At 40.9% G+C, this 25,151-nt stretch overlaps 1 protein-coding gene across 3 annotated transcripts in view; it reads left to right on the plus strand.

Annotated features, from left to right (window-relative positions):
* Positions 1-25,151, plus strand: part of AFF2 (ALF transcription elongation factor 2) — a 792,369-nt gene that overhangs the window by 758,454 nt on the left and 8,764 nt on the right. For all 3 annotated transcript variants that reach the window (XM_069747042.1, XM_069747043.1, XM_069747044.1), the window contains 2 exons: positions 12,006-12,055; positions 18,046-18,260. In XM_069747042.1, the coding sequence (XP_069603143.1) occupies positions 12,006-12,055; positions 18,046-18,260 (265 nt within the window). The remainder of the gene's footprint in view (positions 1-12,005; positions 12,056-18,045; positions 18,261-25,151) is intronic.

A 25,151-nucleotide genomic window follows, 5' to 3' on the forward strand; every position in this document is an offset into this window, starting at 1 on the left:
AAAGGGAACTTGTTATGTGAAATAACTCTATTAGCCTGGAAATATGGGGTTAATCTGAAGGTTAATAGCATTCTCATGCCATGGGGCTGCAGCACTAAAGGCTCCACTGCAGGGAGAAAATGAATGTTCTGCCTCCCGGCAGCCTCTGGCTTTCAGTCATTGAGGCGTGGCTTCAATCACTGCTCAGTACATAGTGAGCGGCAGCTGTAACCACACCTTGGCACTGACTGACAGCCGGCTCTGCAGTGCATCAGTACATAAATCAGTGTCAGCAAGTGCCAGGATATGGATACAGTCGCGACTCACTGTGTATTCAGTGATGATTCAAGTCGCTCCTCTATGACTGAAAGCACAAGGCTGACAGGAGGATTAAAGTTAAGTTCCTCACAGGCTCTTCAGTGGAGCAGCTTTTAGAAAGCTATTAATTTGCATATTAACCCCATATCTGCAGGTTAATAGCGTTGTTTCACATGACCGGTTCCATTTAAATTTTTATTTCTTCACCTCTTATGCTGATTTATGTGTTTCTATGGAAACAGACTACAAACAAACTGTGTAGTCTTACCTTGCAGTCAGGCTCTCTTTCATCTAATTCCTTAACCCTTTATGTAACACTTTGCAAGTATCCGTTTTAAAAATATTTCACTCTGTAGTCAGTAAGAAGGTCTATATAGTTAAATTAATGTTGCTTGGCATTTCCACTTTTTTCGTTATTTTCCCCTTATGGCAGCATATAGAATCATAGTGTTGCTTACAGTTTACACTGTACATGAACTTAAAAAAACTGTGATGTTTCCTGAAGTTCAGTGAGAAACTCAGGGCTAATTTCTGTCACATAGATTGTCAAGCGATGGCTGGGAGAATTATTATTATTAATTATTATTGTAGCGCCATTTATTCCATGGCGCTTTACATGTGAGGAGGGTATACATAATAAAAATAAGTACAGTATAATACAAGTCACAACTGGTACAGGAGGAGAGAGGACCCTGCCCGCGAGGGCTCACAAGCTACAAGGGATAGGTGAGGATACAATAGGTGAGGGTAGAGCTGGTCGTGCAGTGGCTTGGTCGAGCGGTGGTTACTACAGGTTGTCGGAAGAGGTAGGTCTTCAGGTTCTTTTTGAAGGTTTCAATGGTAGGCGAGAGTCTAATATGTTGTGGTAGAGAGTTCAAGAGTAGGGGGGATGCGCGACTGCAGGATCTGACTACAGAGGGTTGTTTTGTAGTCTGTTGGCATGAAAAAGCATAGGTTTACAAAGGAGCTGATATGAGTTTAAATATTATAATTGCTTTATGAATTTTTGTGAGCATGATGTCTCCCCTTAATATTTTATAAAAGAATTTATACAAGCAGGTTAAAGATGGTAAACAAGTATATTAATCAAGATTTTGATAACCGATATTATAATAGATAAGAACATGATGACAAATGAAACCGCCATAATTTTTATTTCATGTAGAACACAGAACCCATCATTGTCACATGCAGCCTGTTTCACATTGTAAGGTTTTACCTATTCAAAGCGGGTATCTTTGCACTCAATGGTGAAACTACAATTTGCAGAAATAAGGCAATTTCACTGCAGTTTTAGAGAAGAAAATGAGTTTTTTTTCCATACGGATATGAAAAGAATACAATGTGACTTGTGTATAAATTAAATCTAAACTTAAGTCTAAGTGAACCCATTTTCACCCTATAATATGCAGTTATGTTACACTTTTCTATATATACAGTGGGGAAAATAAGTATTTGATACTCTGCCGATTTCTCAAGTATTCCCCCCTACAAACAATGGTCTGTAATTTTTATTGTAGGTACTCTTCAACTGTGAGAAACAGAATCTTAAAAAAAAAAATACATAAAATCGCATGTATGATTTTACATAATTAATTTGCATTTTATTGCATGAAATAAGTATTTGATCACCTACAAACCAGCAAGAATTCTGTCTCTCACAGACCTGTTAGTTTTTCTTTAAGAAGCCCTCCTACTCTGTACTCATTACCTGTATTAATTACACCTGTTTGAACTTATTACCTGTATAAATGACACCTGTCGACACACTCAAATCAACACAGTCCAACCTCTTCACCATGGCCAAGAACAAAGAGCTGTCTAAGGACACCAGGGACAAAATTGTAGACCTACACAAGGCTGGGCTACAGTACAATAGGCAAGGAGCCTGGTGAGAAGGCACCAACTGTTGGCTCAGTTATTAGAAAATGGAATAAACACAAGATGACAGTCAATCTTCCTCGGTCTGGTGCTAGATGCAAGATCTCGCCTCCTGGGGAAAGGATGATTCTGAGAAATGTTAGGAATCATCCCAGATCTACATGAGAGGACCTGGACAATGACCTGAAGAGATCTGGGACCACAACTCAAACATTACCATCAGTAACACACTACGCTGTCATGGATTAAAATCCTGCAAGGCATATAAGGTCCCCCCTGCTCATGCAAGCACATGTCCAGGTCCGTTTGAAGTTCACCAATGACCATCTGGGTGATCCATAGGAGGCATGGAACAAGGTCTTGTGGTCAGATGGGACCAAAATAGAACTTTTTTGGTATCAACTCCACTCGCTGTGTTTGGAAGCACAAGAAGTATGAGTACAACTTCAAGAACAACTTCCCAAATGTGAAATATGGTGAGGGAAACATCATACTTTGAGGGTGCTTTTCTGCAAAGTGTACAGGACGACTGCACTGTATTGAAAGGAGGATGGATGGGGTCATATATCATGAGATTTTGGCTAACAACTTCCTTCCCTCAGTAAGGATATTGAATATGGGTCATAGCTGGGTCTTCCAGCATGACAATGGCCCGAAACACACTGTCAAAGCAACTTAGGAGTGGCTCTATAAGAAGCATTTCATGTCCTAGAGTGGCCTAGCCTGAACCCAATAGAAAATGGAGGGATCTGAAACTCAATGTTGCCCAGCAACAGCCCCATACCCTGAAAAATCTGGAGAAGATCTATATGGAGGAGTGGGCCAAAATCTCTGCTGCAGTGTGTGCAAACTTGGTCAAGAACTACAGGAAATGTCTGACCTCTGTAATTGCAAACAAAAGTTTATGTACCAAATATTAAGTTCTGGTTTTCTATTGTATCAAATACTTATTTAATGCAATAAAATGCTACCGTATATACTCAAGTATAAGCCGACCCGAGTGTAAGCCGAGGCACCTACTTTTGCCATGGAAAACTGGGTAAGCTTATTGATTCGAGTATAAGCCGGGTATGCATTGTCCCCTCATCCCTGTCCTGCTATGCATGGCTCCCCTTTCCCTGTCCTGGTATGAATGCCTCACCATCCCTGTTCTTATCTGCATGCTTCCCCTGTCCCTGTCTGCTTTCCTCCCCTGTCCCTGTCATTGTATGCATGCCTGCCGTCCCTGCCCCGGTCTGCATGCCTCCTCTGTCCCTGTCATTGTATGCATGCTTCCCCCTTCCCTGTCCTCATATGAATGCCAACTCATCCCTGTCCCTGTCTGCATGCCTTCCTTGTCCCTGTCATTGTATGAATGCCTCCCCCGTTCCATCCTTGTATGCATGACTCACCCGTTCCATCTCTGTATACATGCATACATGCCTCCTTATCCCCTATCCCTGTGTGCATGTTTCCTATAAAAAAAAAACAAAAAAAACATCATAATCACCTACCTGTGCGCCCTGGGTGCTGGCACTGCATTTCATCTGGCCGCCGGAGCGTGCAGCTCTTCCTGTGCTCAGCGGTCATGTGGCTCACAGAAAAATCCCCAAAAGAGAATTTCAAGGATACCATAAAATTTAACCTTTATTTCAAGTATTATTAAAACCATATGTGTGCACTTGCAAAACCATCACCAAAAAAACAAGCGTACTACAGGAAAGGCCAGGACAGTGCCAAGCCCTACACTCACTGGATGCACCCTACCTGCCTGCAGAGGTTGGCACCCTGTGTGCTGCGCCGTGGCGCCTCCGCTCCTCGTCAGCCCTCCCTACTATCCCTGTATAGCCCTGCTGGGATAGGGGACAGAAATATTCATATATACAGTGCGTAGATAGAAATAACTTGAGGAAATAGAGATAAATCAGTATGACTATCTAACTAAAACTAGTGTTCTAAACTAACTTGGTAAACTGTGTCCCTAGTTTCTCATGGTGGAGTTCTAGCCTTATTCCCGATAATTACACAAAAAAGACTAAAGTAGGCAAAGGTGCTCCAGTGTTTCTTTGTCAGAATTTAGGACTAGATGCATATATCATCTCGGTTGGTTTTGCATATACTGGGGATATCTCTAAGGGTGCTGTCATAACAATAGAGAAAGGTACCTGCTGTGATATCCAGTCATACCTCACGTTGCCATACAATGTTTTGATATCAAGCCGCAACGTAAACACATTAGTAGGTACTTAGAACAGCCACACACTGCACCATATGTGGGTGTAACAATAATATATTTACAACCCCAGTGTAAACCAAACCGTTAAACCACATTGCTCAATATGTCCTATATCAAAACCATATCCCCTTGGACTCAACGCATTTTTCCTCTTCCAATTCTAAGAGGTTCATCAAGAGTACATCCAGATATCAAAGGGTTACTTAGCTTATTAATGTTTTCAGCATATCAGCAATGTAGACAGCTGCACCACCGAGCCGATCCCCTATCCATGTAGTGCTACGCACTGTATATATGAATATTTCTGTCCCCTATCCCAGCAGGGCTATACAGGGATAGTAGGGAGAGCCGACGAGGAGCGGCGGCGCCACGGCGCAGGACACAGGGTACCAACCTCTGCAGGCAGGTAGGGTGCATCCAGTGAGTGTAGGGCTTGGCAATGTCCTGGCCTTTCCTGTAGTACGCTTGTTTTTTTGGTGATGGTTTTGCAAGTGCACACATATATTTTTAATAATACTTGAAATAATGGTTAAATTTTATGGTAACCTTGAAATTCTCTTTTGGGGATTTTTCTGTGAGCTAAGTCTTATTTACCCCAAATAGTTATATTTTTGTCTGTGAAATATTAGTCAGCGGTCACATGGTACCGCTCATTAAGGTGGTGAATATGGCTCCATGCCTATGGGAGTGCAGACGCGTCCATAATATGCAGATAAAGCTCATTCTTCAGTGATCATCAAACAAACATGATGGAACAACTATACATGGGAAATAAAAATAAAAAAGTAGAATTCATGATTTTATATAATGTTATCCTAAATATTAGCATATGAAAAGTTGTCTGTAAATTGTGCTCTTTTTCTTGAAAAAAGGATATGTCCCCAAAATTCACAATAGAATGGTGATTAGGTAAAGCCTTTCCATCTCATTAGGCTGATGTACATGTGTTGAACATTTAAATGAGAATAGCTGTAAAACCTGATATTAAAAGGAGCATTTTTTATGTCCAGAGCTGGACTCTTAAAATATTAATTTTAATATTGGAGGGAAAACTTTAAAAAATAATTATACAACCATTCTGGCATAGATTTTCAGAAATATCTGGTGTTAGATCCCCTTTAATAACATTATCAGAAGGGATCATTATAAGTTTGAGGAGTGAAAAGTTTTCATCAAATGTAGACCTTAGTGTCTAGGGGAGTATGATGGCCGCATACCATACAGGAACGTAACACTACTGTAAATGGTTCATGATGTTTGGGGCATCCTAGTATAGACTTTGTCACGTGATCCCTGCCATCAGTCAGCTCTGGCTTCACTCTCCCCACTTTCAGACGAATCATTTACATCGGGAGGAAGTGAGAGAGCAGCAGTATGTGATCCTCAAAGTATGTGTGTGTGATTTGTGATATGTCCAAAGGCAGGGATAGTGGAGCCAGCATTGATTGGCCACAGGGATCATGTTACATTGTTATCCCTGGGAGAGCCAACGCTGACACCTCTGGAATGACGCCAGCAGCGGAGGTGAGTATAGGTGTCATTCGTTATTTTACAAGGTGGAAACATAGGGATTGAGAAGTGGTTGTTTGAGTAGTGGACAACACCTTTAACCCCTTCCCGACCCATGACGCCACGTAGGCGTCATGAAAGTCGGTGCCAATCCGACCCATGACGCCTATGTGGCGTCATGGAAAGATCGCGTCCCTGCAGGCCGGGTGAAAGGGTTAACTCCCATTTCACCCGATCTGCAGGGACAGGGGGAGTGGTAGTTTAGCCCAGGGGGGGTGGCTTCACCCCCTCGTGGCTACGATCGCTCTGATTGGCTGTTGAAAGTGAAACTGCCAATCAGAGCGATTTGTAATATTTCACCTATTATAACGGGTGAAATATTACAATCCAGCCATGGCCGATGCTGAAATATCATCGGCCATGGCTGGAAATACTAATGTGCCCCCACCCCACCCCACCGATCGCCCCCCCAGCCCTCCGATCTGGCCGGTACACTGCTCCGGCTCCCCTCCATCCAGTGCTCCGCTCCCCCCGTGCTCTTGTCCGCTCCCCCCGTGCTCCAATCACCCCCCCTGCACTCCGATCCACCCCCCCGGTGCTCCGTTCCACCCCCCCGTGCTCCATTCCAGCCCCCCCGTGCTCCGTTCCACGCCCCCCGTGCTCCGTTCCACCCCTCCCGCGCTCCGATTCCCCCCCCGTGCTCCGATCCCCCCCCCGTGGTCCCCCCCCACCCCATCATACTTACCGATCCAGCCGGGGTCCCATCCTTCTCCCTGGGCGCCGCCATCTTCCAAAATGGCGGGCGCATGCGCAGTGCGCCCGCCGAATCTGCCGGCCGGCAGATTCGTTCCAAAGTGCATTTTGATCACTGAGATAGATTATATCTCAGTGATCAAAATAAAAAAAATAATAAATGACCCCCCCCCCTTTGTCACCCCCATAGGTAGGGACAAGAAAAAAATAAAGACATTTTTTTTTTCCACTAATGTTAGAATAGGGTTAGGGGTAGGGTTAGGGGTAGGGGTAGGGTTAGGGTTAGGGGTAGGGTTAGGGGTAGGGTTAGGGCTAGGGCTAGGGTTAGGGGTAGGGTTAGGGGTAGGGTTAGGGTTAGGGTTTCGGTATGTGCACACGTTTTCTGGTCCTCTGCGGATTTTTCCGCTGCGGATTTGATAAATCCGCAGTGCTAAACCGCTGCGGATTTATGGCGGATTTACAGCGGTTTTTCTGCGCATTTCACTGCGGTTTTACAACTGCGATTTTCTATTTGAGCAGTTGTAAAACCGCTGCGGAATCCGCACAAAGAAGTGACATGCTGTGGAATGTAAACCGCTGCGTTTCCGTGCAGTTTTTCCGCAGCATGGGCACAGCGATTTTTGTTTCCCGTAGGTTTACATTGAACTGTAAACTCATGGAAAACTGCTGCGGATCTGCAGCATTTTCCGCAGCGTGTGCACATACCTTTAGAATTAGGCTATGTGCACACTGTGCGGATTTGGCTGCGGATTGGCCGCTGCGGATTCGCAGCAGTGTTCCATCAGGTTTACAGTACCATGTAAACATATGAAAAACCAAATCCGCTGTGCCCATGGTGCAGAAAATACCGCGCGGAAACGCTGCGTTGTATTTTCCGCAGCATGTCAATTCTTTGTGCGGATTCCGCAGCGTTTTACACCTGTTCCTCAATAGAAATCCACAGGTGAAATCCGCACAAAAAACACTGGAAATCCGCGGAAAATCTGCAGGTAAAACGCAGTGCCTTTTACCCGCCGATTTTTCAAAAATGGTGCGGAAATATCTCACACGAATCCGCAACGTGGGCACATAGCCTTAGGGTTAGGGTTGGAATTAGGGTTGTGGTTAGGGTTGTGATTAGGGTTATGGCTACAGTTGGGATTAGGGTTAGGGGTGTGGGGGGGGGTTAGTGTTGGAGGTAGAATTGAGGGGTTACCACTGTTTAGGCACATCAGGGGTCTCCAAACGCAACATGGCGCCACCATTGATTCCAGCCAATCTCGTATTCAAAAAGTCAAATGGTGCTCCCTCACTTCCGAGCCCTGACGTGTGCCCAAACAGTGGTTTACCCCCACATATGGGGTATCAGTGTACTCAGGACAAACTGCGCAACAATTACTGGGGTCCAATTTCTCCTGTTACCCTTGTGAATCAAAAAAAATTCTTGCTAAAACATAATTTTTGAGGAAAGAAAAATGATTTTTTATTTTCACGGCTCTGCGTTGTAAACGTCTGTGAAGCACTTTGGGGTTCAAAGTGCTCACCACATATCTAGATAAGTTCCTTGGGGGGTCTAGTTTCTAAAATGGGGTCACTTGTGGGGGTTTCTACTGTTTAGGCACACCAGGGGCTCTGCAAACGCAACGTGACACCCGCAGACCATTCCATCAAAGTCTGCATTTCAAAAGTCACTACTTCCCTTCTGAGCCCCGACGTGTGCCCAAACAGTGGTTTACCCCCACTCATGGGGTATCAGCGTACTCAGGAGAAACTGGACAACAACTTTTGGGGTCCAATTTCTCCTGTAACCCTTGGGAAAATAAAAAATTCTGGGCTAAATAATTATTTTTGAGGAAAGAAAACGTATTTATTATTTTCACGGCTCTGCATTATAAACTTCTATGAAGCACTTGGGGGTTCAAAGTGCTCACCACACATCTAGATAAGTTCCTTTCGGGGTCTAGTTTCCAAAATGCGGTCACTTGTGGGGGGTTTCTACTGTTAAGCCACATCAGGGGCTCTGCAAACGCAACGTGACGCCCACAGAGCATTCCATCAAAGTCTGCATTTCAAAACGTCACTACTTCACTTCCGAGCCTCGGCATGTGCCCAAACAGTGGTTTACCCCCACATATGGGGTATCAGCGTACTCAGGAGAAACTGGACAACAACTTTTGGGGTCCAATTTCTTCTGTAACCCTTGGGAAAATAAAAAATTCTGGGCTAAATAATTATTTTTGAGGAAAGAAAACGTATTTATTATTTTCACGGCTCTGCATTATAAACTTCTATGAAGCGCTTGGGGGTTCAAAGTGCTCACCACACATCTAGATAAGTTCCTTTCGGGGTCTAGTTTCCAAAATGCGGTCACTTGTGGGGGGTTTCTACTGTTAAGCCACATCAGGGGCTCTGCAAACGCAACGTGACGCCCACAGAGCATTCCATCAAAGTCTGCATTTCAAAACGTCACTACTTCACTTCCGAGCCCCGGCATGTGCCCAAACAGTGATTTACCCCCACATATGGGGTATCAGCGTACTCAGGAGAAACTGGACAACAACTTTTGCGGTCAAATTTCTCCTGTTACCCTTGGGAAAATAAAAAATTGCAGGCTAAAAGATCATTTTTGAGAAAATAATTTTTTTTTTTAATTTTCATGGCTCTGCGTTATAAACTTCTGTGAAGCACCTGGGGGTTTAAAGTGCTCAATATGCATCTAGATAAGTTCCTTGGGGGGTCTAGTTTCCAAAATGGGGTCACTTGCGGGGGAGCTCCAATGTTTAGGCACACAGGGGCTCTCCAAACGCGACATGGTGTCCGCTAACAATTGGAGCTAATTTTCCATTCAAAAAGTCAAATGGCGCGCCTTCCCTTCCGAGCCCTGCCGAGTGCCCAAACAGTGGTTTACCCCCACATATGAGGTATCGACATACTCGGGAGAAATTGCCCAACAAATTTTATGATCCATTTTATCCTACTGCCCATGTGAAAATGAAAAATTGAGGCGAAAAGAATTTTTTTGTGAAAAAAAAGTACTTTTTCATTTTTACAGATCAATTTGTGAAGCACCTGAGGGTTTAAAGTGCTCACTATGCATCTAAATAAGTTCCTTGGGGGGTCTAGTTTCCAAAATGGGGTCACTTGTGGGGGAGCGCCAATGTTTAGGCACACAGGAGCTATCCAAACGCGACATGGTGTCCGCTAACGATGGAAATAATTTTTCATTCAAAAAGTCAAATGGCGCTCCTTCCCTTCCGAGCCTTACCATGTGCCCAAACAGTGGTTTACCCCCACATGTGAGGTATTGGTGTACTCAGGAGAAATTGCCCAACACATGTTAGGATCCATTTTATCCTGTTGCCCATGTGAAAATGAAAAAATTGAGGCTAAAAGAATTTTTTTGTGAAAAAAAAGTACTTTTTCATTTTTACGGATCAATTTGTGAAGCACCTGGGGGTTCAAAGTGCTCACTATGCATCTAGATAAGTTCCTTGGGGCGTCTAGTTTCCAAAATGGGGTCACTTGTGGGGGAGCTCCAATTTTTAGGCACACGGGGGCTCTCCAAACGTGACATGGTGTCCGCTAAAGAGTGGAGCCAATTTTTGATTCAAAAAGTCAAATGGCGCTCCTTCCCTTCCAAGCCCTGCCGTGCGCCCAAACAGTGGTTTACCCCCACATATAAGGTATCAGCATACTCAGGACAAATTGGACAACAACTTTCGTGGTTCAGTTTCTCCTTTTACCATTGGGAAAATAAAAAAATTGTTGCTAAAAGATAACTTTTGTGACTAAAAAGTTAAATGTTCATTTTTTCCTTCCATGTTGCTTCTGCTGCTGTGAAGCACCTGAAGGGTTAATAAACTTCTGGAATGTGGTTTTGAGTACCTTGAGGGGTGCAGTTTTTAGAATGGTGTCACTTTTGGGTATTTTCAGCCATATAGACCCCTCAAACTGACTTCAAATGTGAGGTGGTCCCTAAAAAGAATGGTTTTGTAAATTTCGTTGTAAAAATGACAAATCGCTGGTCAAATTTTAACCCTTATAACTTCCTAACAAAAAAAAATTTTGTTTCCAAAATTGTGCTGATGTAAAGTAAACATGTGGGAAATGTTATTTATTAACTATTTTGTGTCACATATCTCTCTGGTTTAACAGAATAAAAATTCAAAATGTGAAAATTGCGAAATTTTCAAAATTTTCGCCAAATTTCCGTTTTTATCACAAATAAACGCAGAATTTATTGACCTAAATTTACCACTAACATGAAGCCCAATATGTCACGAAAAAACAATCTCAGAACCGCTAGGATCCGTTGAAGCGTTCCTGAGTTATTACCTCATAAAGGGACACTGGTCAGAATTGCAAAAAACGGCAAGGTCTTTAAGGTCAAAATAGGCTGGGTCATGAAGGGGTTAAGGTATGGAAGAAAAAATATATTAATCATTAAGCATGAGCAAATTGCTTGGATCAAACTCAAATTCATGAAAAAAATTTAGGAATGGGCTGAACACTGCAAATTTGAACAATTGGCAATATTCCACCATTTTACTCAATGCAAAAGACTGCATTAGAGAATGCACACATGACCTTTTGTTTCCCATATTCCCATATCACCGTGCAGCTACTACAACACATGTTATAGGACAGCCAGTTAGGAGGAACTACCATAGCCTTTATAAAAACATAGACAGTGAATGCATCAGCCATTTTGAAGTGAATCTGGATAGTGAGAGGATGTCACAGTTTAGAAATAGTAATAGAGAGAGAAGTTTATAACATACTGAATAAACATTACAGATGTGTGAAAGCACTACAGTCAAGAACCATTAACTCATAACCATATTTGCTAAGATTATTTTGATATTTCTAAGGCTTTAATTGCATTAAAGAACGTGAAATGAGTTGGATGCATTGTTAGGAGACCTCAGAGTGTTATACTTCTCTATTTGGGTGAATTGGATTACTTGCAGCTTGCAGTAGAACTGGCAAATCTGAATTCCAAAGGACTTTCTCATCTCTAGAGATGAGCGAACCTGAACTTTACAGAGAGACAGAGATTTTCCAGCTCCAAAGTTCAGGTCCCCAGTGACCTCTATGGGGTTCAAGTTCGGGTACCTGAACTGAACGTTGGACTATAGTGTGGTCGAACCCGACGAATCCAAACTCCCATGTGTCTCCACATCCCTACTCATCTACTGTTGAGCTACTCTTGATTTATTTAGACTAAAGACATAACTGTTTCTGCTATTTCTGAATAAACTTATTATCATTATTTTCATACTGTATTTCTGCTGTGGTCATTGTGTTATAATCATATATCTGTTGGTTTTCAAGATTAAAATTTATTACTTAACCTTTCATTTTAATACAGAATTCATCGAAGTCTTCACAGGCACCCTCTCCATGGGGAGGCAATGGAAAGTAAGTGCTTTTTTTCCTTTCTTTTAAGTGGTCCTTCATAAAAATGAATTATTACTGAGTAAAATACAACATTGATGGTAAAGGAATGAAGGTCACTTCTCAGGTTAGAGACAAATATATCAGAAAGTCAAAGTCAAGAATCAGCTGCCCAAAATGTCTGAAAAGTTAATACGGGTGGCTTCAGAATTCCTTAACAATTTGGTCCTTAAACCAAATGATAGTCATAAAAGTACTGTTAATTAGATAGCAAGTACAGTGTCATTTTAGAAAGTCAAAGTAAAGTTAACCTCCAGAGCGGAGACTGTTCAACGATTGGTTCCGTAATGAAAGACCAATGAATAATTCATTTATATATGGTCAAGGCTGTGAAATTAAACTCAACTTATATCTTTTGGGAAAATGTGAACTAGCTTAATTGGCCAGTTATCAAAGTAATCAATCTTTATGATATTATACCTAAAAATAATTAGCAAAATTAATAAACCACCATTATCTTCCAGTGAGTGATGGTGAAGACATTGTGTAGCCCACTAGCTCTGCCACTGAAGCCTCCTGAAGAACAGAAGAGAAAATAATCTTTAGCCATGACCATACAGTGTCATAGCTGTCGACTTTTATTAATATTCCCCTAACACTAAACGCCTCAATATTGAAATTGCAACAGCAAATAGGAAAATTTGTGGAATTATGGAAATCACAGGATGGACAGATGTTAATTTATATGCAAACATTTCAAAAGCGCAAACAATATTTTTAAAAGTGCACATCTTGGCAGCCATCAAAAAGATTATTAATAGTTGTTTCAGGAATGGTCTAAATGCGTTTGGGTAAGTTATCAAGATCTGCTGCTGGCAGCACCCTTTACATTTGCTAACCAATGATGTCCCAGATGTGCTCAATGGGACATATGTCTGGAGACATTTAGGGCATGATTGCTCACTGAAGTAAGAGCAATATGAAGCCTGGTTTTGTTGTGCTAAAAACCTCTCCTGGGACACCTAGGAGAAATGACTGTACCATTGATTCCTGAACTAAATTGATGTAACACTGAGCTGCTAAGTGTACCTGGAATGAAGACTAGAGCATCCGGCTACTGTACATTTTGCCACCCCACACCATAATCCCCTGAGTAGGATTGATGTGATGTTCTTTAGTGAAGGCTTTTTCATGGAGTTGGCCATGTGATCTTGGCAGATTCAAAGAATGGTGCGCAATGATCAATTCTGAACTGCAAATGAAATTGGACATCAAACCTAACACATCACACATCAAGCAGTGTCTACAGAAACCAACAAAAGGTGTATGCATGACATTGGGCTAGGATCCAGAAGTCTGACTACAAGTGCTCCATTGACCTCACGCCATCACTCTCAAAAGCTATCATGTTGCAAAGCAAGATGGCAATGAAGTCTTGAATGGAGGTCTGTCTTCTTAAGCAATGCATCCTGCTTTTTTCTTGGACACAATAATAGCATTGATTGGTTTTTGGATCCCGAGAACAATACCATAAAGAGGTCTTCACGGGGGAACATGAAAGTGTTCCAGGAGTAATTTTTCAACACAATGCCAGGACTCATGTTGCTCCCTGCGTGGTGTAAGGCTACCATGGCCTGCAGCGTTTCACATTGAGCACATCCGTGATGTCATTGGTTGGCAATTCAGTGTGGTAGAACATTCCTCAGACAACCATTAATAACCTCATTAATAGCAGATAAGACGTGTGAGTGCGTGTATTTCTACATGTGGCGAGCATACTTGATACTGACTAAATTGAGATGTTTTGAAAATTTTGCTCCCATTTTTCCATCATATGCACTTTCACAAATATCTTATTATTGCTGTTGGGGGCAATTCAATAAGGTGTTTTGGCAGCACGGTGGCTCAGTGGTTAGCACTGTTGCCTTTCAGCTCTGGTGTCTTAGATTAAAATCTCACCAATGACATAATCTCCAAGGAGTTTGTATGTTCTCCTTGGATTTTTCTTGGATTTCCTCTAGGAACTCTCGTACTTTGGTTTCCTCCCAAAGACATACTGATAGGGAATTTAGATTGTAAGCTGAAATGGAACCAGTGATGAAGATATCTGAAAAGTGCTGATGGCGCTATATAACTAGGCTTAATAAATACACCAAAAATATTGCATAAACACTAGGGTTGAGTGAAACGGGTCGGCCATTTTCAGAAGTCGCCGACCTTTGGCAAAGTCGGGTTTCATGAAACCCGACCCGATCCCTGTGTGGGGTCGGCCATGAGGTCGGCGATCTTCGCGCAAAAGTCGCATTTCATTCCGATACCGCAAGTATCGGATATCGGCCGATATTTGCGGTATCGGAATCCATATTTATGTGTAAAATAAAGAATAAACATAAAAAATAGGGATATACTCACCCTCGGACGCGCCCTGGTACTAACCGCTGTAACCGGTAGCTTCCATTCCTAAGAATGAGCGCGTGAAGGACCTTCGATGACGTCGCGGCTTGTGATTGGTCGCGTGAGCGGTCACATGAGCGGTCACGCGACCAATCACAAGCCGCGACGTCATTGAAGGTCCTTCACGCGCTCATTCTCAGGAAGGAAGGCTGCCGGTTAGTACCAGGGCGCGTCCGAGGGTGAGTATATCCCTATTTTTTATTTTTATTCTTTATTTTACACATAAATATGGATCCCAGGGCCTGAAGGAGAGTTTCCTCTCCTTCAGACCCTGGGAACCATTAGTATCCCATTGCACTGCATTGGGTTTCGTGTCGACCCCGACCCCGACTTTTTAATAGGACCGGCCGATTTCACTCGACCCGACTTTTGAGAAAGTCGGGTTTCGTGAAACCCGACCCGACCCTAAAAAAACAAAAGTCGCTCAACCCTAGTAAACACCTTATTATGTCACAATTTTTTCTTGTACAATTTGGTAGTCATAATACAGCAGTCCCATCCTACTACGCCAATATGGGTAAAGAAAAAATTCCAGTTCCAAGATAACAATGTTCCCATCTAGTTATCGACTCTTATAATAAGGAGAACCTGACTCATAATATAATATACTAAAATTATAAAGAAAATAAGCCAATATGGGTGTAGCATGGCGGGATGTGGTTGGGACTGTATGTGGTCATGGCCACCTGTCAAATTTATCATAACTTCAGAAATGTACGCCAGCCTAAGGTTAAAGGTTAACCAAAAGGGACCTTTTAATTTTTTTTTTTTTTTTTACTGCAACCAGTATCACTAAAGGTTGCATCTGGTATTGCAGCCATTACCCATTCAAGTCAATAGGGCTAAACTGTATTATCAGGCACAACATTAGCACAGTAAAAGAATTCTTCTCCTAGAAAAGGATGAAAATTGAAATATGAAAGCAGTTCTGTAGATGCGCCAAATGAGTTTACGATGACATGCCAAGCCAGCGATGGAAGCAAAGCAGTGCGATGTATTATACAGACTGAGGACAGTGCTATTTTAGAGCTAGAATTATGACTTTCTACTCTTTATTTGTCCCTCTCGCAATCAGAGATTGTTAATACCACATTGTTTGCTGGAAATAATCAAAAAAACTAATAATTGCAATTACCGATAATTGGATTGGTAACAGTGAATTCATCCCATAATTGCAGCACACAAACCGCGGCAGTCACCGAACAGACACAAACGTAGATTAAAATTGGCTCAAACAATTCCGTTTCAGCAAAGTGAGATCCAGAGAGCGGGTCGCTTTTCTTCAGGGAGCCGAATTATCAAGTATAATTCAAAAGCTGTTTCTCCAGCTCCGACATCCCGCTGTCTGTGTGTATGAGCGAGAGCCTGTTAATATCTAGCGGCTTTCTGGCACCGGGAGATTGCTAATCACCTCGTCTAGAATTAAACGCACCTCTGCAATCAGCATTAGTTCTGCACCAAACACATCCCTTTAAAAAAATGTTCTAAACAGTATGTAAGGATTCATCTGTAATTACAGACAATTTCCCCATACCATTTCTGAAGGAATTGTTTGCAATTCTTCTTTGCTTTCCGCAGACAATAATACACGACAGGGGTCTTTTATGAAATGCACTTTGACTATTGCGTGGACCATATTTGTAGGAAATTGCCATTGTGGTTTTCCCAAAATGATAAAATAATAGGCTTTGTATTATCTGCTGAGACTTTTTTTTTCTTGGCTACCGGTAGCACTGATAGAATTTGGCAGCAGGTAGAAATTCATTATAGCTATGAGATACCGGAGATTTATTTTATTTCTTGTTAGATCTCTTTTTTAAAAAAAAAAAAAAAAAAAAGGAAAAGCAGTGTAGAAGAAAATAAATAACCCCTTAGAGCGATGATTATTTTTTTATTTCGCCTTCAGGTTCTGTGATTAAAAATAAAAAGCAAAACCTTTTAGCGGTTGAATCACCTATATGCAACTGTGGGATCTATGGAAGAAACCACATCTTTTCACTTAATATTATTGAAAAGCGGCACCTTGCCGGAATGGATAATGCTTTTTTTTGTTTGGGTTTTGATTTTTTTTCTCCCAAATTTGAAAAGATATGATGCGTATATTTGACTGCCTGTGTGGCTGTTGTGAGAACATGCATTGTATACATGTAGGAGAGTAGTCAAAAGACATTAGTTTTCATCGAAATGTTTAGTCAAAGCAATATATTTGTGGTAATTAGGAACGTAGATATATTAACTATTTCCAGTTTAAAATTTAGTTTGACAATTTGATAAGAGCAGCATTATGTAGGGGCAGAGAGTCTGTCTCCAGGGATGTGTCACTTGGTCAGCAGCTTCCTGTAGTTTCACTACAATCTGTGTTTTAGCAGCAGGAGATTATCACTGCAGGACTAGGTGTCATGTGGAAGCCAGTGCAGCTAATTTGTCTGGCCCCACCCCCATCACTGATTGGCAGTTTGCTGACTGTTACGCAGGAAGCTGCCAATCAGGATGTGGGCGGGGTCATACACCGTTCAATATTTTGTCCATTGCTACATCTGCAGCACAGGGATTCTATGAAAACTGATCCAAGGAGACCAGTAAGTGACACATCACTGGAATCAGGGTATCTGCCCCTACATCATGCTGCTCTCAGCATGATGAAATAGCAAAAACCTGTTGACAAATTCCCTTTAATGATAATTATTAGAGGCAGGCTAGGGTTTCATCCCATGGTTGCAAAATAACTCAGTGTCACCCAAAAAGCAGATACCCAGAAATTGTTGTAAAGTAGTTGTTGCACTGTGTGATATGCTTATTCTCTGTCAGGTAGCAAAAAACGTTAAAATAATTTGCCTTCACTGCTTGAGCATGACATTGAGGAGGCATAGTCTTTCCTCAAAAATCTCGGATGCAGCACTCAGCCAGTGGTGTGACGCCTTTCTCCAATGATCAAGTACCTTATTACACTTTATTCCGGTACTTTATTACACTGAAGATGCTTTATTTGTAATACTGGTCTCTACATATGCAGAGTGCAGCAGCCAAGAGAACGAGGCAACCTCACACACTTGTATGAACTATTGAGTCAGTGGACACCCCGATGCCAGATTTGACAGTGGCCTCCATGTCAATGGACGAAGAGCAGCCTCCCCTACTTATTTCTCCACCCAACTTGTTTTAAGTTTCAAAGAGCTCATTGCAGTGTGGATTCCTTTATCTTGTGCCAATGACAGATGATGAGGAAGTCCCAGTCTCCTTGAATGGAAGTGAGGAAGCTACAGTACATATCCCATGGTTCCCAGCTTCTAACTACCTACTTGAACGTCCAAGCCAGTCATCTCCCCATTTCTCATTTCTACGTATCCTTCCACTTGAGACTATTCTAGGAGTGTTATGCAGTAGTATGTAATTGAGCAAGTATAACTTAATGTTGCTTTGTAGGACGTGTGAAAGTAGCCAAAAGCTCTGTCCTGAAAGTACTGCCTAGACACAACTCATTCATAGCAGAACAACCATACACAAATCATTTTATCAAAACCTGTACAGATATTTAATGATCTAATGTTTTCTTACTTCAGGAATACAGAGACCCCATCTCCAATGTCGCTGAGTCCCTCTCCAGCAAGTTCCGCTGGGAACAACAGTGCAGTCCCAGGTTCTTCTTCTACAGGCACAGTATCTATCCCACAGCGAATCCATCATATGGCTGCCAGTCATGTTAATATCACCAACAACGTCTTGCGTAGTTATGAACACTGGGACCTGGCAGAAAAACTTACAAAAGAAAATAAGGGTATGTTCAAGAAACTGCAATGTAACTTCGATACTTTTCTCTGTGAGAGTGCCTAGAATAATTTTCATTAAAGAAGCACTCCTCCTCCCATCAAAGATTGTATCCTCTTAATATATTGCAGTCATCATATTATAAAGCACTGTGCACTTACAATTTCTAATTTTTCCTTTCTACCCAGTTAATGCTTCTCTTCTCCAATAGGTCTATGACATCACATGATTAAAAACTGGCTACAGTAGCTGAATCCTTTTAAGCTCTATGTAGAAAAAGGAGGTGAATTTTCCCTGCATGAGTCATGAGTCAGTGCATATGTTCCGAGGGAGGAGGGAGATGAATGGGAGAATGATTTGTTTTTCTTGGAAAAGATACTTCCTATTTCTACATAAAGCAGAGAAAAGACAAGAATTATCAGGGTATAAAGACAAAATGAGCAACTGTAAGTACACAATGTTATACAATATGTGATTGCAATATAGTAAAAGGATTAAACTTTGGTAGAAGGGCTTCGTTTTTGTCAGATAAAATTGGACGTCATCAGTAGAGATCAATACATTCAGGTTGAATTGAATTCTACTTGAATTTTATAAAAATCTGCAGTTGCCAAAATAAAGATGTTTTGTAATTCGCTGTCTTACAAATTCAACAAAATAATGGCCACTTTTTTCAGAAGGCCATCAAGATGTTAAAAAGAAAACAAAAAAAAAAGTTAAACTCGCCTTACCTCTCAGGCTCCTCTCTGTCACTCGTGCGGTCGTAGCCACATCTTCAGATCACCGCCACTCGCACTAAAATCATACTGAAATCTTTGAGACCAGTCGGGATTCTATGCAAGCCTGTGAAAGACCACAGCATCATGTTGTAACAGCGTAAACCACGACCTTGTATTCCCATGGGTAGAACCTTCCTGAACCTCATCGGAGCTGGAAGTCCTGTCCCACCGTGAGAGGCTGGGACAGGTATAGTGGCGGTGATCAGAAGATGCAGCGATGGGTGATAGTGAGGAACAAAGGGGCCGGAGAGGTGATCGGTGAGTATAGGGATTTTTTAAATCTTTTGTTTACACCTTACGTTTATTATGCTCCAGGGCCTAGACGAAGGACCACAGAACATAAGAAGGGATGTTTAGTTAGTGGAGAATAACTTTTCCACAAATCGAATTTCAAATTCACGTTTTGCCTCTCCTGCTCATCTGTAATCATCATGAAATCAGCAGTCATGTCGATATCCGTTATTGATGATGGACAATAAGTGGACTGTGACCCAATTGTATGCAATATACTCTTTTTGTTTTTATTTGTGCTTTATACAGTTTGTACAGCACAATTTGCTAAATTGTATTGTATTAGATGTGAACGAGCGATGATGTATCTAGCACGCACTAAACCAGAGGCGCCATCTACGAGTTTTTCAATATTTTGTAGGCTTTTTATCACTTCTTTCCCAGTCGTGTTTCATACATAGTCACTTTTCGTTCAGATTTTAGCAAGAAAGAAAAGAACCAACTAGCGTAATCTAAAATTGTATCTTATTAATGACATAATTATAGGCATTATACCCATTTGTTAAAATTCTCATGTAAACCTAGAAGCATTTCCACAGTGGGGTGTTTTGATCTTAAAATGAATTATTATGAATCTAGCAATTAGCACAGTGTGTTGTAGTGCTAAATACTTAGCTTGAAATTAATTAAAATATAATATTGCAGAAAAATAAATGCACGCCCAGAGAAATATTAATTTCAGTGTTTTAGGTCTTAAATGGGTTTCCTCTTTCCAAAATCTTTTCTCTACATGTACAGTTTGTTGTGAAAAACAAACGGATTCTTACTTACCCTTCCTGGGTTCAGTGTTGGGTTTCTGCCGTGGTCCCTGATGTTTGGCTGTAGAGGTACTATCACATCACTGAGCTCCGAAACTCTGCTCTCATGCACACGTTGCTTATTTGTGACTTGCAGATTTGGTGCAGATTTACATCTGCAGCACATCAATTCTTTCAGGGTTTTTTATACAGATTTCACCCATACTGAGTGGGGAAAAATCTGCACCAAAAACACAAGTAGAGAAAAAAGTTCTGTTTTTCCTGCAAAGAGATACAGAAATGGTGCAGAAATTTCTGCACCAAATATTTAAGATTTGCACATACACTTACAATCAGAGTAAAGTTGACAAAGTAATTCTTGACCAACACAGATCCAGTTTCTGCCACAATTGGACTCATAAGCCCTAGTAAAGGTCAAGCAGCCATCGTTGCGTCCCATAGATTGGACCAATCTGAATTATAATCTAAGATGAAGAAATCATGCATTATTTCCTGTAGAATCTCAATTTGCAGACCCGGTATTTCAGAGTGTTGACCCTCATCAGTGCAAAGTATGACATCTGTTTTGGTTTCATGTTAGGCTTCTGACTGGGATCTAATGGGTAACATTTCTCCTCTTCTGAAGCTGCAATTTACATATTTAATTTCTCAGAGGAGCATTCCATGGCTTATAGGCCTCCTCACACTGGCATGCAAGGCATGTTACTCTCCACAAGGTGAAACATTGCATTTAGATACCATATAGCTGCAATGAAACTTTTCTTATTGACACTCAGAACAATAATATGTGCAATAGCACATGACTTATATGCTTTTAAGCCCTCACAAGCCTTCTTCCTTGTGGGACACCACTCCATACTGTTAGTACATGCTCAGATGTAGTCTTATTTTAGTAGAATCCAGATAAGAAACACTTACAATGACCTATACTCTACATGGTTAAGATGGTGCACACAGTTCTGGAGCAGGGAAGGGCAATCACTAACTGTGAACTCTGCTGCTATCTCTGGGTTCCCTAGACATCAAGAAAATGGGGTCCCTTGATGGTTGTTTGGCAACCCCAAAAAAGTAAATTAGTTAAAGAGGAGGTCATCTATGCATGAGGCTTTCTCTTTTGTACAGTTTCCCGATCTTGTGAAATAATAGGCTTGTACTCCAAAACGCATAATGCTCAATGAGTAGCGCAACCGTATGCATACACCAGCTTCTCCTCAGGAAAGCTGAATGAGGCATAGGGGTTTCAATATTCTCGTAAAAGTTAGGAATCCTGGAAATGCAACAAGAAATTTACGGAAAACACTTTTTAAAAGCATTACCCCTAGTTTTATTACTGCCCTTGGATTGGTTCAGTGTGGCAGTTGGACTCTAACCCCCAAAATTGGGTTACAATGTTCGATAATAACTGCAAAATACATTATACATAAATTGGCGAGCCTAAAATCCCATAGTCAGTAGGGCTCTATCTCATTAAACCTCCGCAATTAACAGCAATCTTAGAGCATCAGTCACATACATTTAGGCTTGTCTGGAGCGGCAGCGCTCAGTCATTGAGTACAGCATCAACCCACAGTTATAGGTGGAATTGTTGATCGTGTTCACGCCTAAAACTTGTCAGTTTTAATTTTTCATTAAAGAAAAGTTTGAGCAACCCAGTGACTATTCCAAAAAAATCCACCATGACTGACATTTAGTGGTGACTTGTGAGTAACACCTGAGAGACGCAGCTCCTTTTTTTTGGCATAATAGAATTTAAATACGGTATATGAGAGTTCTTGCAAAGACACAATCTCTATTTGTAGTCTGCGTGTCATGTTGGAAAATGAAATACAGTTGTTCTGTGGTAAATCTAGCCAGGTGATAATGAAGAATAAATGCATTGTTTACTATACCCATCTGTTTTATGATTCAACACATTTATCATGAGGATGTGGAGGCCGCACAATTTACAGAGCGTTCCACCTTTTCACGGTCTACTTATTAACATAAAATACCTCCAGAACCATGTGTAGCCTTGGTGAATTCATTTCACAAGTTCTCAAATACTTAGAGGTTTACAGAACTTTGCTAAGTAAGAAAACCCCTTATCAAACAGTATATTAAATTAATCAAGTATTGTTTTTGCTCTTGAGGACCACCAGTGTCCACGAAATGTATTTTGGCCTTGTATAATGATTTACTCTGTTCTGCTGAATTTCATTTTGGGGTGCACCAAAAGTGAGATTTTCCATTTTTTTTACTTATGACCATATTTCTAACAAAAATTGTCCACAATTGCCAGGAGAATGGGCAGTGCACCCACTATGTATCTTATGCAATTCTTCTAGGTTGGGAGCTCCAGTAATTGAAACTTCTTTCTGTAATGAAGGAGTATTGGTTCATTAGTTGAACTGGAGAAAAATCTCTGCTTCCTTTTTCCAATGAATTAAGCCAAATGAACATTTTAGGGAGGCAACCTCCTCTGCCCAAGCAGAACCCATTCTGATGGAATCAAGAAGTCCTTTTATTACATAGATGGCCACACATCTACAAGTACTACAAGTGGTCATCTGGTCATGATTATCCCCAGAAAAATAAGGTGTTTACAGAGGGTGATGGGAAAAGGGTTGAGACAACTCCCTTTATTTATGCCCACATGTAGGTCATTAAATGGAGTAAAACTGTAAAAATTCTTGAAATGTTGCAAAAGAATTTCACAACTCAGTTGCACAAACATTTTGTGAGTTTTTGGCTTTGTGCACTATCCCTACGTTGGCAGAGCTGGAGCAAGTTGGTGATGGTGAAGCCCACCCATCATATTCATCATAATTTAAGGATGAAATGACTGGAGAGACAAAAATAGGGTCTCATCTGATGCCAAAAAGGTAAACAAAAGTAAGAAATCTGCTCACCTGGTGGGGTTGTGACAGTCACAACTCCTGTATAAAGCAGGTGAAGGCTGCTACACGATCACCAATGGGGTTAGATACAATAGAATGAGGAATCTGGTGATTCAAAATTCACACTGCCAAGTTTCCAAAGTACGAACATAGACAGATGTAGTATAATTGTGGTATATTACGTCAACACATTTCAAGGTCCACAGACCTCTTCATCAGGACACTTACTGTGGTTTTGTCCTGTTGAAGAGGTCTGTGGACCTTGAAAGGTGTTGACGCAATAAACTGCAATTACATCTACATGCTTCATCTGTCTATGTTTGTAGTTTGGATACTTGGCACTGTGGATTTTGAATCACCAGATTCCTCATTCTATTCATCAGAATTTATGCAGCAAAAGTGGCATAGATTACTCCGGTAATGTACACCAACCTGGCTGGAATAATATTTCTGGCAGAGGCCCATGCCAGTTGTGAGCTGCGCCAAATTCATTAAGAGGTAAAAAGAGGAGAAAGAAAAACATCGTTGGCAACTCTTCAAATACAAAAAAAAGAAAATATTCATTGAGATCAACTAACAACAACATACATCTAAAATCAATTGAAAACAGCCATATGGTAAAAATCAACCAGCACACGGTAAACTGAAACCTGGTATGGATTTGTTAAACCATATGGAGTCTGTCTGCACATACTACTCATGCTTGTTTTTATATCCACTCTTTTGTTTCTACCTTATTTTAGAGGAATAACTTAATTTATTAGTTCTGTTTTATAAGATGACTTTATCATTCACCATTATCCTTGATGAAGCCATCTTAGAGTAGCGTTTCATGTAGGAGGACTTTTCCACCCATTAGTATTTGATATTTGGATGCAATTTATTTTCTTTGCCCACTAACCACCTCCATTATTGGTCATGTTTTTCCATTGTACTTACTTTGGTTTATATTTACATTATTATTTATTTATTTTTGTCATCACTTAGTATATTTTTGCTGGTGTTTCATTCTCGTTATATCTTTGGCAACCTTGTTATATGTTTTATCCCTATGGGGTTACCACCTGGTCTATATATGTCCAGATCAGAGGTTTGAGTGGTTTACTGTATAGTGGTTGTTTCTTACCCTAAGGCTGTTTTTAATATTTTTTTTTTAGATGTTTGTTGCGGCTGGACTCAATAAATATTTTTTATTTTATAGAAGTGCAGCCTTCCATGTGTTTTTATTTTTCTAATTTTTTGTATGTCTTATATGTTATTTATATACTGGCTAGCACACTAAGTTTACATGTCTATGCTTAATCGTAAAATGCTGTGGAATATGTTGTCTCTATTGTCTGTACATGTCTATACTTAATTGTAAAGTGCTGTGGAATATGTTGTCTCTATTGTCTGTGCATGTCCACGCTTAATTGTAAAGTTCTGTGCAATATGTTGTCTTTATTGTCTGTACATGTCCAAGCTTAATAGTAAAGTGCTGTGGGATATGTTGTCTTTACTGTCTGTGCATGTCCACGCTTAATTGTAAAGTGCTGTGCATTACGTTGTCTTTATTGTCTATGCATGTCCATGCTTAATTGTACAGTGCTGTGGAATATGTTATCTTTATTGTCTGTGCATGTCCACCCTTAATTGTAAAGTGCTGTGGAATATGTTGTCTTTATTGTCTGTACATGTCCACGCTTAATTGTACAGTGATGTGGAATATGTTGTCTTTATTGTCTGTTCATGTCCACGCTTAATTGTAAAGTGCTTTGGAATATGTTGTCTTTATTGTCTGTGCATGTTCACGCTTAATTGTACTGTGCTGTGGAATATGTTGTCTATATTGTCTTTACATGTTCACATTTGATTGTAAAGTGCTGTGGAATATGTTGTTTTTATTGTCTGTACATGTCCACGCTTAATTGTAAAGTGCTGTGGATTACGTTGTCTTTATTGTCTGTGCATGTCCACGCTTAATTGTACAGTGCTGTGAAATATGTTGTCTTTATTCTCTGTGCATGTCCACCCTTAATTGTAAAGTGCTATGGAATATGTTGTCTATATTATCTGTACATGTTCACACTTAATTGTAAAGTGCTGTGGAATATGTTGTCTTTATTGTGTGTACATGTCCACCCTTAATTGTCTTTATAGTCTGTACAAATCCACGCTTAGTTGTAAAGTGCCACGGAATATGTTGTCTTTATTGTCT

Source organism: Ranitomeya imitator, chromosome 2, assembly GCF_032444005.1.
Source record: "Ranitomeya imitator isolate aRanImi1 chromosome 2, aRanImi1.pri, whole genome shotgun sequence".
Taxonomy (NCBI): domain Eukaryota; kingdom Metazoa; phylum Chordata; class Amphibia; order Anura; family Dendrobatidae; genus Ranitomeya; species Ranitomeya imitator.